At 37.2% G+C, this 15,541-nt stretch overlaps 1 protein-coding gene across 3 annotated transcripts in view; it reads right to left on the reverse strand.

The window, feature by feature from the left end:
* Positions 1 to 9,008, reverse strand: part of Ucp4A (Uncoupling protein 4A) — a 70,385-nt gene extending 61,377 nt beyond the window's left edge. The window contains exon 1 of one of the 3 annotated variants that reach the window (XM_067131678.1): positions 8,793 to 9,008. In XM_067131678.1, coding sequence (XP_066987779.1) covers positions 8,793 to 8,922 — 130 coding nt within the window. In that variant the 5' untranslated portion in view covers positions 8,923 to 9,008. The remainder of the gene's footprint in view (positions 1 to 8,792) is intronic. The other 2 variants (XM_067131679.1, XM_067131680.1) reach the window with 2 other exon arrangements.
* Positions 9,009 to 15,541: the final 6,533 nt, after the last annotated feature.

A 15,541-nucleotide genomic window follows, 5' to 3' on the forward strand; every position in this document is an offset into this window, starting at 1 on the left:
CAAAAAGAATCTCTCTCTCTCTTTCTCTCTCTATATACATATATATATGATTATTATCACTTTTGTACTGATTCATTTATCTCTCTCTCTCTTTATTTCCTTCTCAATGGCTTGGAAATGAAGTCGAAACCGGCCATATATATATATATTTTTATATATATATATATATATATATATATATATATATATATATATATATATATATATATATATATATATATATATATATATATATATATATATATATATATATATATAATATATATATATATATATATATATATATATATATATATATATTTAATAAAAGTAAAACGTATCAGCCTTCCATTTTCAACACAGATTTTCGGATACGGTTATTGGCCCCTTGCTCTTCACCACGGTTACGACTCACCACAGCCCACTGACTACTAAGTGCATGAGTCACAGCTTAAGCCAACAGACGGGAAAAATGGATTTTAAAGGAACACTGCCCCAATCGATTCCATTCGCTTCGTAAGGGAAAACTTGACCCTTATAATGTATTGAGAAACACAATACGGAAAACGTAAAAAATAAAATGGAATGGAATATAAAATTTAGGCCAACGGCCAAGCACTCGGGAACTATGAGGTCATTCACAGCTAAAAAGAAATTGAGTAGAAAGGTTTGAAAGGTGCAACAGGAGGAAAACCTCGCAGCTGCACTATGGTACAATTGTTAGGAGAGGATGAACAGTAGGATGGAAGAGAATATGAACGGAGTTACAGTAAAAGGAATGAACGAGGTTGCAGCTAGGGGCCGAAGGGGCGCTGCAAAGAAACTAAAGTAATGCCTACAGTTCACCAAGTGAGGTGCACTGACGTCACTAACCCCCAACCCAAAATATGGGTTTCAAAATGAAATGACCAACCAATACAGAAAAGAATCAGGTATCAAACAAGGACCAAGATTTTCTCCTCCTCGACAACTCGGGTCAAGGACGACTTTTCGCTGATTCCAGGACGACTTCTGAACCCAGTCGATGTGCCGAGAGAAACCACATTTTCAAGACAGGAAAACGTATAAGGCTTTTATGTCATTAACGCCGGCGGTTTTCCGAGCCTCAGTAGGATCCATTGCCCCCTGTATCAGGCTCCTAAGGCCTGTCACGGGAACCTTACACCAAAGGAAGCCAAGCTTCCCTCGGAGGTCACCCTTCCAAGTTCTGACCAAACCCGTCCATGTCCAACTTATACCAGAAACCCGTCCTTATTATGACCAAGTGGAAGATCTTGAATTCTCTCTCTCTCTTCTCTCTCTTTCTCTCTCTTGTTAAAAAAAAGTATACCTTAGTTTAACCAGACCACTGAGCTGATTAACAGCTCTCCTAGGGCTGGCCCGAAGGATTAGATTTATTTTACGTGGCTAAGAACCAACTGGTTACCTAACAACGGGACCTACAGCTTATTGTGGAATCCGAACCACATTAAAGCGAGAAATTAGATTTCTATCACCAGAAATAAATTCCTCTTATTCTTCATTGGTCGGTCGGAGATTCGAACTCGCGGCCAGCAGAGTGCTAGATGAGAACGGAACCCACTCTCCCAATGAGGAACTCTCTCTCTTGTAGTAAGTAACTTCTCAAGAGAAGAAAATACTTCCATGGTCTTCCCCAACGCGCAATATTGAAGACAATAAAACTAAGAAGCATTCAGCGAAGGCATGAACGCTTATGCATACCCAAAATCAATGAGGGCTTGGTTCCCGCGCCCCCGCCCCCGCCGCCGCACACAAAACACACACACAGATATATATGTGTGTGTGTGTGTGTGTGTGTGTGTGTGTGTGTGTGTGTGTGTGTTTGTGCGCTTGCGTACAATCGATCTCTGAGGCCCAGAAAAGCCCCAAAATTAGTGACTCAAAACTCTGGCACTTTCTGATGTTTGCTTTGAACGTCACCCATAATAAATTGAGCAGCAGTAAACGATATTCATATGGTCTAACTACACAGCCAACTGTGTGTAGGCTCTTTAAGCTAATCACGTACTTAGCTTATCACTAATAGTGGGGATGACGTCATCGGTTAATGCCCTACATAACCTCAGCTTTTTCAATGGTCAAAAATAACTTATTTTGCGAGATTTGTTAATAGCTCACACTACCAAGTTACGGAACTGATTTCATATGTTTTGGAAACACATGCAAATACAGAAATGTGATAATTATAAAAATGATGATTATACATATAAATTAATTCTAAAAATAACCGTTATTAAAAAATCATAAATTCTTTGTATGATAATTACCTTTGAGAATGCTCAACGTCACAACAAATTGCACTTTAATTACATGCATTAGCGATCACAAATAACTGTTGACAGAGTCGGATCTACAGTGAATTAACATCAAAGTTTTTAAAATGCATTTTTTTGGGAAGGTAACCTACGGAGCATCGAGTTGGTTATCATCATAATGGCTTTTGGTTTTTCCTACGGCCTCTGTTTTCCCCCGTTCCTACAAAAAATTTCCGCCATTAGTAGCTCTTTATTTCAGGCTTAAGATTAATAACAAAAAAAATCGCAGTTCTTACCAGCTGGCGAATGAAAAAAAAAATCAGGTTTTTCGATGTTTCCAGGTCTGGTTCAGGTGGCAATGGGCGACAACGAGGCTGAAAAGCCAAAGGAAATCGGGGTCACGTGATGCACCGTTCTATTTCCGACCGGGAGGCTTCGATTTCCTCAGAACTCGGCTGATAGGCCAGTTTCTTCCCTTCAGCTGGGCGCCTTCCTCCTCCTCTTCTTCAATATTTTTTTGTTGTCGGGCTCCCGTTCATTAGTCCTTATTCTTTAGCTCATTTCACTCATTTTGAATCAATATAATAATCAACAGCATTCAACGTATCCTACGGTCGATGAATTATTCACTATTAAATGTGAAAATCATGCTACAATCACTCTCTGGTCCTGTTTTCCTAAATTTCCTTAAAAATATTAAAAAGTCTAGTGCTCCTTTCCGGGACCGATATCTCAACCGTGTCTCAACTGTTCTCAAGTGCCCGTTCTGTCGAAATCTACATGAAACAAACTGCTTTTAACTGCATAAGATCCCTAACCAGCTAAAATAGCCATTCTCTTACAGGACCCGATGGTCTACGCAAAATCTAATCCACTATCATATTTCCCTTTCAAACCTTTCGAAACTCATGCCAGTTCTAAGGCTTGATAAAAGTGGGTTCATCGTAGATTAATAAGCATTATCTTACCAAACACCAACAGTTACTGGAAAATGCACCAATCTAAATGGTCTGGTTTAAACTACAACAGGTAAACATTATACCCAGATGTCAAGAGAGTAACATGCGTGAATCTCTACACTCATCCGCTATATTCAGGTGACCAACATCTGTACTCGCTCACTTATTGCTATCGTATCATCTGAAAATGAGGATCAATGGGCTTGGTAAATACCAGAGATTCCGGGGTTGTTGCTAGATGGCAGCACCTCTGATCAGGGTCTGATATTTTTCTTCTCTATCTCTGTCATCTGGGCTTCCCGAGGCTTCGATTTTTTTTAATGGAATAAAAGTCCAATTTTCTATCAGTCCATTTAGAAGGACAACAGTGTCTGTGTCGTGATTTCTGCAATTCTGTTTTTGAGATTGCTGAAAACAGATGTGTATGACAACGATCCAATGAGAAACGTGACCACAGTAACAACAAAAGTGAAACTTCCTTGTCGTCCTAACAACAACTTGTTCATGTCCAAGGCTGCCTCCAATCACAATACTGTATATTTGAATATTATGGTAAATACTGATCCATTACACCATATCCCTTGTCCTACGCTAAACTTAAGGATGTATTTGTCCTGAAATGGCAATAGGCATCGCACTGCCTACGTCCAGCCCAAAGCCCATGGCTATCATAACTAGTACTGTATTATATAGTATATTCATCATTCACATTATCCAACATTTGAAGAGCTACTTAGAACACCTGTGTGTGATTATTATTATGACTCATTCCTACAAATCACTGAAGATTATCAGAATGCATTTAAAATACCAACACAGACAATCAATCAATCATTTCCTGTGGCACCCACGGGGATGCATTGACGCCTCTATGAACTCACCCCACCACATTCTGTCCTGGGCTAACTCCTGAAGATCTCCCCAACACTCGTCTCCTGCTTCCCGCCTCATTGTCCTTAACCACGTCTCCTTTGGCCTACCTCTACACAAACATTTAAACAAAATTTACCAAAGGACCTTAACACAAAACTGGTAAAAATAAGCTGCTTCGCGTTCGCCATTCATCCATTACGTCATGACCTTCCGCTCTTAAGACTACTAAGGAAGCATTCGATCTGTAAAGCAACCTCCAGCTGAGATATGAGCTCCAATAGCAGGTGTCCTGTGTAATAATATACTGTACTTTTTGTATTATTATTCACATTCGTATTTATGTTGTTCACCCATTATAACAGTGTTAATAATATGAAATCTTCACTACACCTATGAAGGCTCCAGGCTAAAAGTTATTTGCTCTCTTGTTTTTAATTCCTTCTAAGCATCTTATGACACCAGGTAAAAGATGGGGATGAGCCAAGTGAAAAATCAAGAAATATACAAAAAAAAAAAAAGTTGTCTGGTACAAGATGCAATTGGTCTTGATAATAAAAAAAAAAAGCCTCATGGCCTCTTGTGAATAAGATGTACTTGTAGGAAGACAAAAAATCTATTACAAGCACTTTCCAAAAATAACTTTCTTTCCAAAGTACACAATGTAGAATACCTTATAAAATGCAGGATGATGAAGTGATATATCAAAAAAAAAAAAAAAAAAAGCACAACAGACAAAATAAACCACAGTTATGATGACATCACACTTATGAAAATGATTCCAGTTCAGTAATACTTTGTACCATGGACCTGAAAAATTGAAAGCCACAAGTACCACTGACTCTACCATAATCGCACAACTGTATGAAGCCAAAGAAAACGAAAGCTTTGGAAAAGTAACATTATAAAAAATCATATTGGCTTCAGAATGAATTATGAAATTTAGGCCATACAGCCAGGTACTGGGGTACTTTCAGCACCTAAGACAGTGAAGAGAGGGAGATGAGATAATTAGACAGCAAGTTAAGAGATCCAAAAGCTGGGTGCAGCTAGGGACTAAATGGAAGCTACAGACACCCTTTATACCTACAGTAATGCTTACAGTCTACAGCATAAAGAGCACTACTCTCTTAAGGGGTCATGTTGCCTTACCAAACACTGCTACTGGGTATGTCAGGAATATCCACACTGTAAAATAGTACCTAGGTAATTTAACTTTTTTTATCCTAAAATGTGACTGATGTCACCAGCAAGTACCAACAATATATCAGTCTTTGAAGCAGCTAACAAGCACATGACTACCCCTTGGCACCTCTCAGCTTTGGCATGGGTATGATTCTGATTGTGATCCAAGTAAAGTGCAAAAATTCTTCCTCACAATGTAGAAAACAAGCAGCATGAGAAAATATGAGGTCTCACAAGGGTGTATTATATAAGACATGATTTTTCTTTATGCTTAGAGCCAACACAGTGTAAAGAAAAATTAAATGATAATATAATATGAATGAATGTATGAATGCACAAAATTTGGGCCATTCATTGCTGATAGTGCAATATATACTCAAGCTTTTCCTAATAGTCATAAAGAAATCTCTTCCTCTTAATTTAGGTACAGTATACTGTAAAGGTACTTGACCAGAGGGCATTAATGAACATGCCTATGGGGAGGCAAAAATTCTCAAGTGTTAGAACCCTAATATGATAGGTGATATCTTGTGAGAAGTAAAATCCTGAGTTCTGATTGGCTGATCAATCCCCATGGTGTTGGAAAATGAAATAATGTAGTCACACTGACTTTTGCCACCTTTGTACTGCTTGTCCCCATGATTGCCTGTTGCAACCCAAACTATTACTACGCATTTTGCCGTTCAAAATAGAAGCTTTAGCATTCATGGCCATTCCCTAAGCACTGCTGGGACTTTTTTTATGCTGTCTTTGCTTTTGTTCTGATGGCACCTCGTCTGCCACTACACTGGCAACAGCACAAAGATATGCTTGATCCTTTTGGTGAATTAAATTCTTTTGTGTTTCCTGACTTTAAGCTCTTAGTACTGTATATCATAGTATAAAAAGCTGCTTAATAATTTACTATACAGCACTCTGTGCATATATACTTAGTTGATCACTTGTGAGTGGTGATACATGATCATAAAGAACTAATTGTGTGGGCATCATGATAAACATCTCGACTCAAACATTTTGCTTGCCAAGTGCAATCTTTGTGGGGATACTTAAAGAACGAAATGCTTATTCTACATTATTTATACATCAGTACTATACTGTTCTTGCTTTTTTTAAGTTTTTGAAATACACCCACTTCAGAATTGCAAACTCTGTTTGGCACTGTTAAGGTATATCTCAGGGGCTTTACTGTATCCAGTCTTTAGAGTAATTTGAAGGACCTTTTCCCCATCATGAAACCCCCAAGATTGGATAATCTTAAGAGAAAAGATCTCAGTATAGGGTCAGAAAATGATACATAACAAGTAAACGTAACCTGAACATTACTGAAATTTTAAACAGCCCTTAAAAGTCAGGTGTAAACAGGAATGGGTCACAATGAGATCTGAATTATCCTCCATTTTGCAGCAAGGGATTCATCTGAGGCTTCCTCCATTCCTGTGAGATCCTCTAGTTTTACAGGATTGTTCTCTCTTTTAATTACAGTAATTCAATTATTATGAAGTTAAATTCAAAGATAATTAAAGCCAAAATGAAGTTTCTAATTATGTTGGTTAAATTAAATTGGGTAACAATCACCACTAAGTAGGTGAGCATGTGTAGTGTTACATCATATGTCATAAAGTTTTTTTTTACTTATTACTTAATACTGAATTTTCTATCACGTGTCATCTGGAACATTACGTATGTGTAATAGCGGCATCATGCTTCTAAAGGTTTCTTCCCAGTTTTGTTACCCAGATATTCTTTCATAAATGGCTCAACAGGAGTGCTTATTCTTATTTGCCCAAAGCTATGAAACAATGGTGCCTATTCAGTCCCATGAAGTGAGTTACATGTCTTTTAAAAGTTTTAAAAACACACACTTCTCTAAATAAGCAAAAAATGGATTTCCTGATAATTCTTCAGGTGATCCTGACAAATTTGATGTTCACTTCTGCCATAATACCTTGCATAACCATCAGAAGCCCCACGTTTAACAATGAGGGAGAACGCATGAGAGGAACCATACCTTCAGGGTCAGTTTGACTGGGCTACTCAGGTAGCACCCCTGCTCCTAACTTAGGTTAGGTTAAAGTACTTCCTTGCTATACACTTGCTATACATTTCCCCCCACCCATATATGGCAGGTTCACCATAAGGGGCAACCTCATTACCGTTAGTTAAAGGTTTGTAATGGTTTACCCAACGATTTCCAACAGAAATGAATATCAAATTGCTCATTCACAACAAAAACCAACAGAAACGCCCATATTTAACCAGTTTTAGAATGAACAGTGCTATTGTGTACATTTACCAGAAACCTCATCCTACCTTCTGGAGCCCATGTGTCTAAATGCAAAAGTAATTTTGGCAAAATTATAGTAAACATATTCATTAATATATATATATATATATATATATATATATATATATATATATATATATATATATATATATATATATATATATATATATATATTATATATATATATATATATATTAGTATATATACATGCATACATACATATATACAAATATAAAACATCTGTATTAATATCCATATTGTTGATGCATAAAAATAAAATATACATACAAAATACACAACAGTTGGCAACATACCTGCAGAGGTTAAGTTAAATTTTCAAGAGAAAACAAAATACTGCCGTGCTAAAAAAAAATATCTTGTACCACCGCTCCGAACCTTTAATCATAGCCTCAATAACTAGCCGAAATTTGTAGGCCTACCATCAACTGTTATTTATTATCTGAACCCTAAATTCATGATTAAGTTAGAAAATCAAATGGCAATTTGGAGATTGACAGCCTGAATAACCTGTCCTTCTGTGGAAATTCTGAATCGAAATGAATGGTAAGCTTAGCCTATACTTCTTTGCTTCAAAGTCATGAGACTGTATACCTTAATGCCAAAGCTTAGGCCTATATCTTTGCTTCTTTATTGTTATATGACATTAATTACCAAAAAATCAGTGTGACTAGGCTAGACTATAGCTCATACAGGCCTAGCCTAGTACATCCCTGATTTTTTGAAGAGATCTAGGCCTATGGCTTAGAGTAGGCCTGCAAATGAGAAATTACTCAATTAGCAGAACTCTCTACGCCTGCAACGAGGAAATTACTTCAATTAGCAGAACTCTGCCCGCAACGAGGAAATTACTCTAATTAGCAGTCTCATTACGGCTTTCACTACGAGATATCTACATTTAAAAATGGCTGTCAGCTGTCACAATTATGTTAAATTTAAGTAGAATTAACCTAATCTAAGTTGAAAATTCTGTACCCAAAGAAACAACGTAGCCAGGCCTGTCTGTTACCTGCCGTTTCGCGAAATATATTGTAATTCATTAATTCAAAGGGCATCGTAAACTCGCTGCCCACCGCGAACCATACCAATGAGGGCACTCGGGCACTGTTACCAAGGCCCGAGATAACGGTGCTGTGGGCCTCATAGGTGCAGCTATACATCGAAAAAGGGGTCCCCACCAAAAGAAAGAAAAGGGGAGGGAGAATTGCTTCGAAAACTGACCTGTCACGAAATCGTACTGCTTCTCCTCCTGCTGTCCTGACGGGACGTCCCATTCCCTAATCCGCCTCTGAACAAGACTGAACATCCGTCGTTGTTCTGGGGTCACTTTCCTTCTTCTTAACTGAACCATTTCGTCGTCGACCAGTCGCTCATCTCTGTGACCTTACCAACACAACTCTTTCTCTCTTTTTTCTTCTCCTCTCTTCCCTCTCACTCTCTCTCTCTCTCTATCTATCTCTCTCCCCGCCCCACTCAGCTGATCGGCGCCTGCAACTCCAAACATAGAAAATGTACGGAGAAAATGCTCTTAATTTTATATTTTAATGAGTAAAATGCCTTTAAATATATATTATATTACATACAAAACAATATACATTAATTTTATTTATATATTTGGCAAATATATTCGAAATTATTTGAAATGATCCTAATTTTATCCATTTCTACATCACAATGAGCAGCGGAGGAGCTTTATAGAAAACGTTTTGAGAAAGTGATAAACTAATGCTTTTGAAACGTTGTTGACGGCGTTTCCAGGAGAAAGAAGCAAAATAATTGACATCTCTGAAATTCTTTAAAGACCTCTACGTTATGTTATGGTGTATTTAATTTAAAAGAAAATAACTTATGCTTTTATGAGTATTTCAAATACTGAATTCTCAAACATAGCGTAAACGATACGGCAACGATCATAATTATTCATAATAATTGAACTCGAGTGTTCTTAAAGCATACGTATCTTTTTGAAAAATGGGATATGGAATAGGTCACAAGGCACAAAATAATGCAGTTTTTATTTAAAAAAACGCATGATGTATATCTTATTTAAAAATTTAGACAATATTTCATAAGATGTTTTTGTCAGATTATATTAGTCCAGTATATTTGTTTTTTTTCATATATCAAAAACAAGAGTCGGTGAAAACAATAAAGATTACAGAATTAAAGAAAAAAGGTGAAACCGGGACTTGAACAGTATTGAAGTTTATTCTATTTTGGAAATCACACTGAATACAAAAGCAGCTGACAGAGATTTACAGCCTATACATAAAAACAGGTGGGGGCGGGGTTACAGTTTGTTAATCTGGGCAGCATGTTCTTTAAACAACGAAGGCATGCTGCCTAGATTAACAAACTGTAGCCCCGCCCTTCCCTTCTCTTTTTGTATATAAATATCTGTCAAGTTCTTTTGCATTCAGTGTGAACTTGAAAATGTATAATAAACTACGAAAGTACTTGTTCAAAGTCCCAGTTTTCACTCACCTTCCTACGTGGACTTAGTGATATTCTCAAGCACGCGTTCCTCAGTGCTGTATGCAAGGTCTAGACCTTTGCTGTATGTATGTACGTATGTATGTATTAAGAATTCTCTGACAAAATATAATTACATACTTTTGAAAATGTAAGTATATGGGATATCTAGCAACACAGAACTTTCGAACGTTACTTCATAAGCCTACTTTGATTATACTTGTCTGACTCTGAGGGTCCACCACAAATTAAGGAGAGAGAAAATATTATGTGATCTGTTCCTAAGCGTCACTTCAACTTTGTAAATAAATTTAAAAAAAAAACTACGGCGTAGGTCTATGCCTTCGTCTCAGAGCTTGGAAAATCTGTTGGTTTTGGAACTTCGCCTATCTGACGCTAGTGTCGTTTTGTTGGATGTTGGGGGCGAGGTGTTTGTGGGGGGGGAGGGGAGATGTTCGTGAGAGCACAGCGCCAATAATCATGCAAAAAAATAGCTTTATAAGGTTGCCTCCAAATTGCTTTGCTGTTAATAGACGATATAAGTACCCGCAAAATTGTTATCAAAATCCCTCAACTGAAGGGAGTCAGTCGTTTTTTTAAAAGGAAGATCTATACTTATTGGTAGTAAATGTTTATGAGATTCATACCAGGAATTAAGGATGTTATATGCATTAGTTTAGCCAGATAAAAAATTTGTAACCCTTCTCTTTTCCATCTCTCTCAATCTTTTCCAGAACTTGAAAAGCTACAGGGACCTAAACCTCCTTAACTATCTAAAACTCCTTTACTGAAAATCATACGACGCAAGTACCTTGTTTAAACCCTCGATGTAACCAAGTACAGTTTACTTAAAAACACTTATTTTGGAAAAACAAAACTTTAATTTTTTTAATTCGAAGTAACCCTTTAATTTAACAACAATAAATAAGCCAAAATTAAACTTTGCTTTTTTAGTCTATATTTTTACCTTTTTCTTCACATTCAGCCTTTTTCCTCCTTTCTTCATTACTTCCCTTCGTCTTCTCGTCATCTTTTCTTCTTCTCCCTTCCTTCTTCTCTTGTTCTTCTTCCTCCTCCTCCTATTTCGTATTTATCTCCTTGTTTTTTTTCTCTTGCCACTTTCTCCTCTTTCTTTCTCATATCCCTTTTTCACCTTCGTCCTCCTTTCTTTCTTCTTTTTCCTCCTTTTTTCCCTATCTCCTTTTCTTTCTTCCTCTCATTTCTTTCTGTTACTCTTCCCCCACTTCCGCCTTTTATTTTCTTAGTTATCCTCTTCCTCTCTTTCTTCCTCTTTATCTCTCTCATTCGTAATCCTCTTCTTCATCCTCCTTCTTTCATTTACTTCTTTCTACCGCCTCTTTATTCTTCATCCTAATTTCATTCCTTCCCATCCTATTTTATTTTTCATCCTTCTGTCTCTCGTCTTTCTTGCAGCTATTTTTTTCCCTTCTGTCATTTTATTCACCTATTTATATATTTGTGAGTCAGGGTGGCATTCTGTCTCCTCTGCTATTTATACTCGTCGTCGATTACGTTATGAGAAGGGTTCAAAGAGAAACGAATGCAGGTATGCTCTGGGGTGAAAATGTGAAACCTCTTGACTTGAATTACGCTGATGATGTGGTTTTGATCTGCGAGGGACCAGAATAGATGCAGAGTGTGTTGGATTGTCTAGTGAGTGAAGGTCGAAAGGTTGGTTTGGTTATTAACAGTGGAAAAACTGAAATCATGAATATGAGTATTTTAAAATGCTCAGGATTGTCTAATTGAAGGTTTGCTGTAAAGCAAAAGTTGATAAGTTTAACTTTTTAAACTTATTTAGATATGATGGTTTCTGAGCAGAATTTATGGGTAGATTAAAAAAAGGCTCATCAGGCAATGGGAATGCTTAAAATATTTGAATAATAGCAATTTTTCTGTACATACAAAATCAGAATTTATAAGGTAACGGTTAGAGTATTTTAATTTATGGGCATGAGTCATGGTACATATACAGTGACTCTAGACACAAATTCTAGTGCATTTGAAAATAGCGTACTTAGAAAAATATTAGGAATTAATTGAGGGATAGATATCAAATGACAGAATTAGAGAAGTAAAGGGTGCAGCCGGTCGATGAGTATGTTAGATTCTCACGCTGGAAGTGGCTAGGTCATGTGTATAAGAAGACAGGGGTGGGCTGCCCCTTGGTAGAAGAGGTAGAGGTAGGCCAAAGGAGACGTGGTTAAGGACGATGAGGCGGGAAGCAGGAGATGAGTGTTGGGGAGATCTCCAGGAGTTAGCCCAGGGCAGCATGTGGTGCCGTGGGTTCATCGGGTGCCACAGGAAATGATTGATTGCTGTATTTGTTTATTTATTTATATATTTCTTTATTTATTTTATCCAGAAATTTCTTTCACTCAACTGTATTTGGTCACTTTCAATAAACCATCGAAATATACTGATGAATTCAGACAACTGGGAAATACAAATTTGTTTATTTCAAAATACTTTCCCCTGAGGAAAAAAAAAAACATGCAAACGGCCCTTATAGATGTTTTTTCATACCTGGTTTTACTTGATACACTATGACTAATACTATTCAGCCTACGTCTGATATATTATTCTAAGAACAGCTAACCTTGTCTTCCCTAGGCCTAATCGGAAAGAATAAGCCTAGCATAGAGAAAGAGAGAGAGTGAAAAACACATTTGATTATTTTATCACTATTTAACCTTTTTTCTCAGCAAATTAATATTTGGAAACTCGCCAGAGTTGTCAGAAAGCGCCTGATCACTTACAAAATTATATTGACACGAAAAAGTATAAGTGTCTGGGACATCTCAGGTTCAGATGTGAGTCATATTCTTAAACACCTTGAATCACAGCGTTTCTCTCTCTCTCTCTCTCTCTCTCTCTCTCTCTCTCTCTCTCTCTCTCTCTCTCTCTTCCTCTTCTTCTTCTTCTTCTTCTTCTTGAGCTGTCCTCGTTTTGCACTGGGGCAAAATATTATAAAGATTGAGGTACAGATCATTACGAGTATAATAATTAACTTTAAAGAAACGTTCTGTTAAAACCCGTTGTCCCTCTGTTGACCTAAGCAGTGAATAATGTGCCTGGTAGAATGTCAGTTGTGGGGGTTCACACATGGGTTGGAAAAGAGCACGAGGGTAGCAACCTCATGCCGAAAGGATTGGTGGAACCAGAAGGCGTTATCCTTCTGGAGCCATCTCTTCTAGGGGAATGCAAGAAAAGTGTGGATGATTAAAAGCCCAAGTTATTGAGATAAATTGTTTGTTTATCCTATGCAGCTCGAGAAGGATGAATAGGAAATTTGGGAATAAATAGGAGTTGGGAAAATTTTAGATTAGTGTGTATTGGTCACAGGGAAAGAATGGAGGATCATAAGGTGGGTAATAGTGTATAAATGAGGATTGTCTGGAGAGAGGAAAAATGGGTAGGATGAAAGAGGTATTCGTAAAGAAATCCGTTATCATCCATGATTCTAGAGCATGGGTACAATATAGAGATGAATAGGCCACTGTACGTAGCAGGGTTCGACATGCTGGTGATGAGCCTTCGTCAGTTGTGGAAGGTTTTATTTTGTGCAATAAGTTAATCCACTATTCAGCAGTTATCGCGCGAATGAGAAAGTGATCATTATCTTGTTTCTTTTCTGGAACCAATCCTTGTAACGGAAAACGGCATATATATATATATATATATATATATATATATATATATATATATATATATATATATATATATATATATATATATATATATATATATATATATATATATATATATGTATAACGTTATTTTATACTATACAAAATATTCCTACAACTACCACTGAATAATCCTTTAAAATAAAGATTTGGTGTGACTGAAATTCTGGGAAAATAACTAAATGATAACAGCACATACGTAACACTAGTGCAAACCTGAGGAGAGATGAGTTATGGCTGGTACCGAGCAAGACGCGGAATCGTCAATTATGGACGGCAGTTGTCGATGTAAATACTGCACATTCGCACCTGGTCATTTATTCACTGGCCGTGGCATTTCCAAGACAGAAGCTCACACACACACGCGCGCGCGCACACACACACACATAGCGCACACACACACATATACAAACATACACACACAGTCCGGTCTGAACGGTAATGGATGACCATGATCAATAGCACTATATAAACTGATATTTCAAATTTAGTTTAATTTTTCCTAGGTAGGTTCAGAATAAGTTGGTCTTATGCCAGCGCGGCCGTTCCTTACAGCAGCCTACTAGCGAGATAGGATAATAAAGGGTCAAAGAGGCCTGGTAGGGACTTCTGGACTTTTACAGTTAACCAAGATGCTAAGCACTTAGAGCAAATTATAGTGCATTTGTGAGTAATGCAGTGGATATTAAGGACTTGCGTTTGCTGTAAAAATATGGTGCCGGATATGGTGTCCTAACCATGAACTTTCAAGTAACACAGGCAGCATCGTAAGGAAAGACGACCATTAGAAGACTTATTTGGGAAGACCTGGAGAGTCTAACGTGCAAAGTGCGAGATGCAATGGGGTCTCGATGAGGCTTAGAAACAGATGGTTAAGTATATCTTAGTTTAACCAGACCACTGAGCCGATGAACAGCTCTCCTAGGGCTGGCCCGAAGGATTAGATTTATTTTACGTGGCTAAGAACCAACTGGTTACCTAGCAACGGGACTTACAGCTTATTGTGGAATCCGAACCACATTATGACGAGAAATGAATTTCTATCACCAGAAATAAATTCTCCGAGAGCTCTACCCACCCCTCCGATGAGGAACCGATGGAGTTTGTGAACGAATTGATATAGATATATATATGCATATAAATATATATATATATATATATATATATATATATATATATATATATATATATATATGGTATATATAATGAAATGAGGATCATAAAATCCCATTGGTAAACAATGGGATCACATTCATAAATGTTCCGTGGTTCAAACTCGTTCTGCGCCCAAGGTCAGTCCAAGTGTGAACGGTATCAGCATCAGCAGAAGGCAATAGCAAGGCATGGGATCAGCACCTCCATCCCTAGAAACTTTCTTTTTTTTTTTGCAATTCACTTTCTTGCAGCTAAAGGCGTAAGGGAAGTATATATATATATATATATATATATATATATATATATATATATATATACATATTTATATATATATATATATATATATATATATATATATATTGAAGTTAGAAGCTCTAAAGAAAATACAACGCACCAGTCAATGCCACTTTCATCACTACCGAATCAAGGATGCATATCCTATGCAACAAATCTCCATTGCATGTCACTTAAAAGGCATAAACAAAGAGCTAAGTGGGCAGCTCGTCCACCCATTCCTCTTCCGGCACACATGCTTTGCTATGCCACTCACCCCTGTCATGCCAGCACTCTTTTGTTTCCTGAATTTTAATGACCTTTTATTCCAACACTTCTTGTATACCCTTTAACCGGCAC

Source organism: Macrobrachium rosenbergii, chromosome 30 (genome assembly GCF_040412425.1).
Source record: "Macrobrachium rosenbergii isolate ZJJX-2024 chromosome 30, ASM4041242v1, whole genome shotgun sequence".
Lineage (NCBI taxonomy): Eukaryota > Metazoa > Arthropoda > Malacostraca > Decapoda > Palaemonidae > Macrobrachium > Macrobrachium rosenbergii.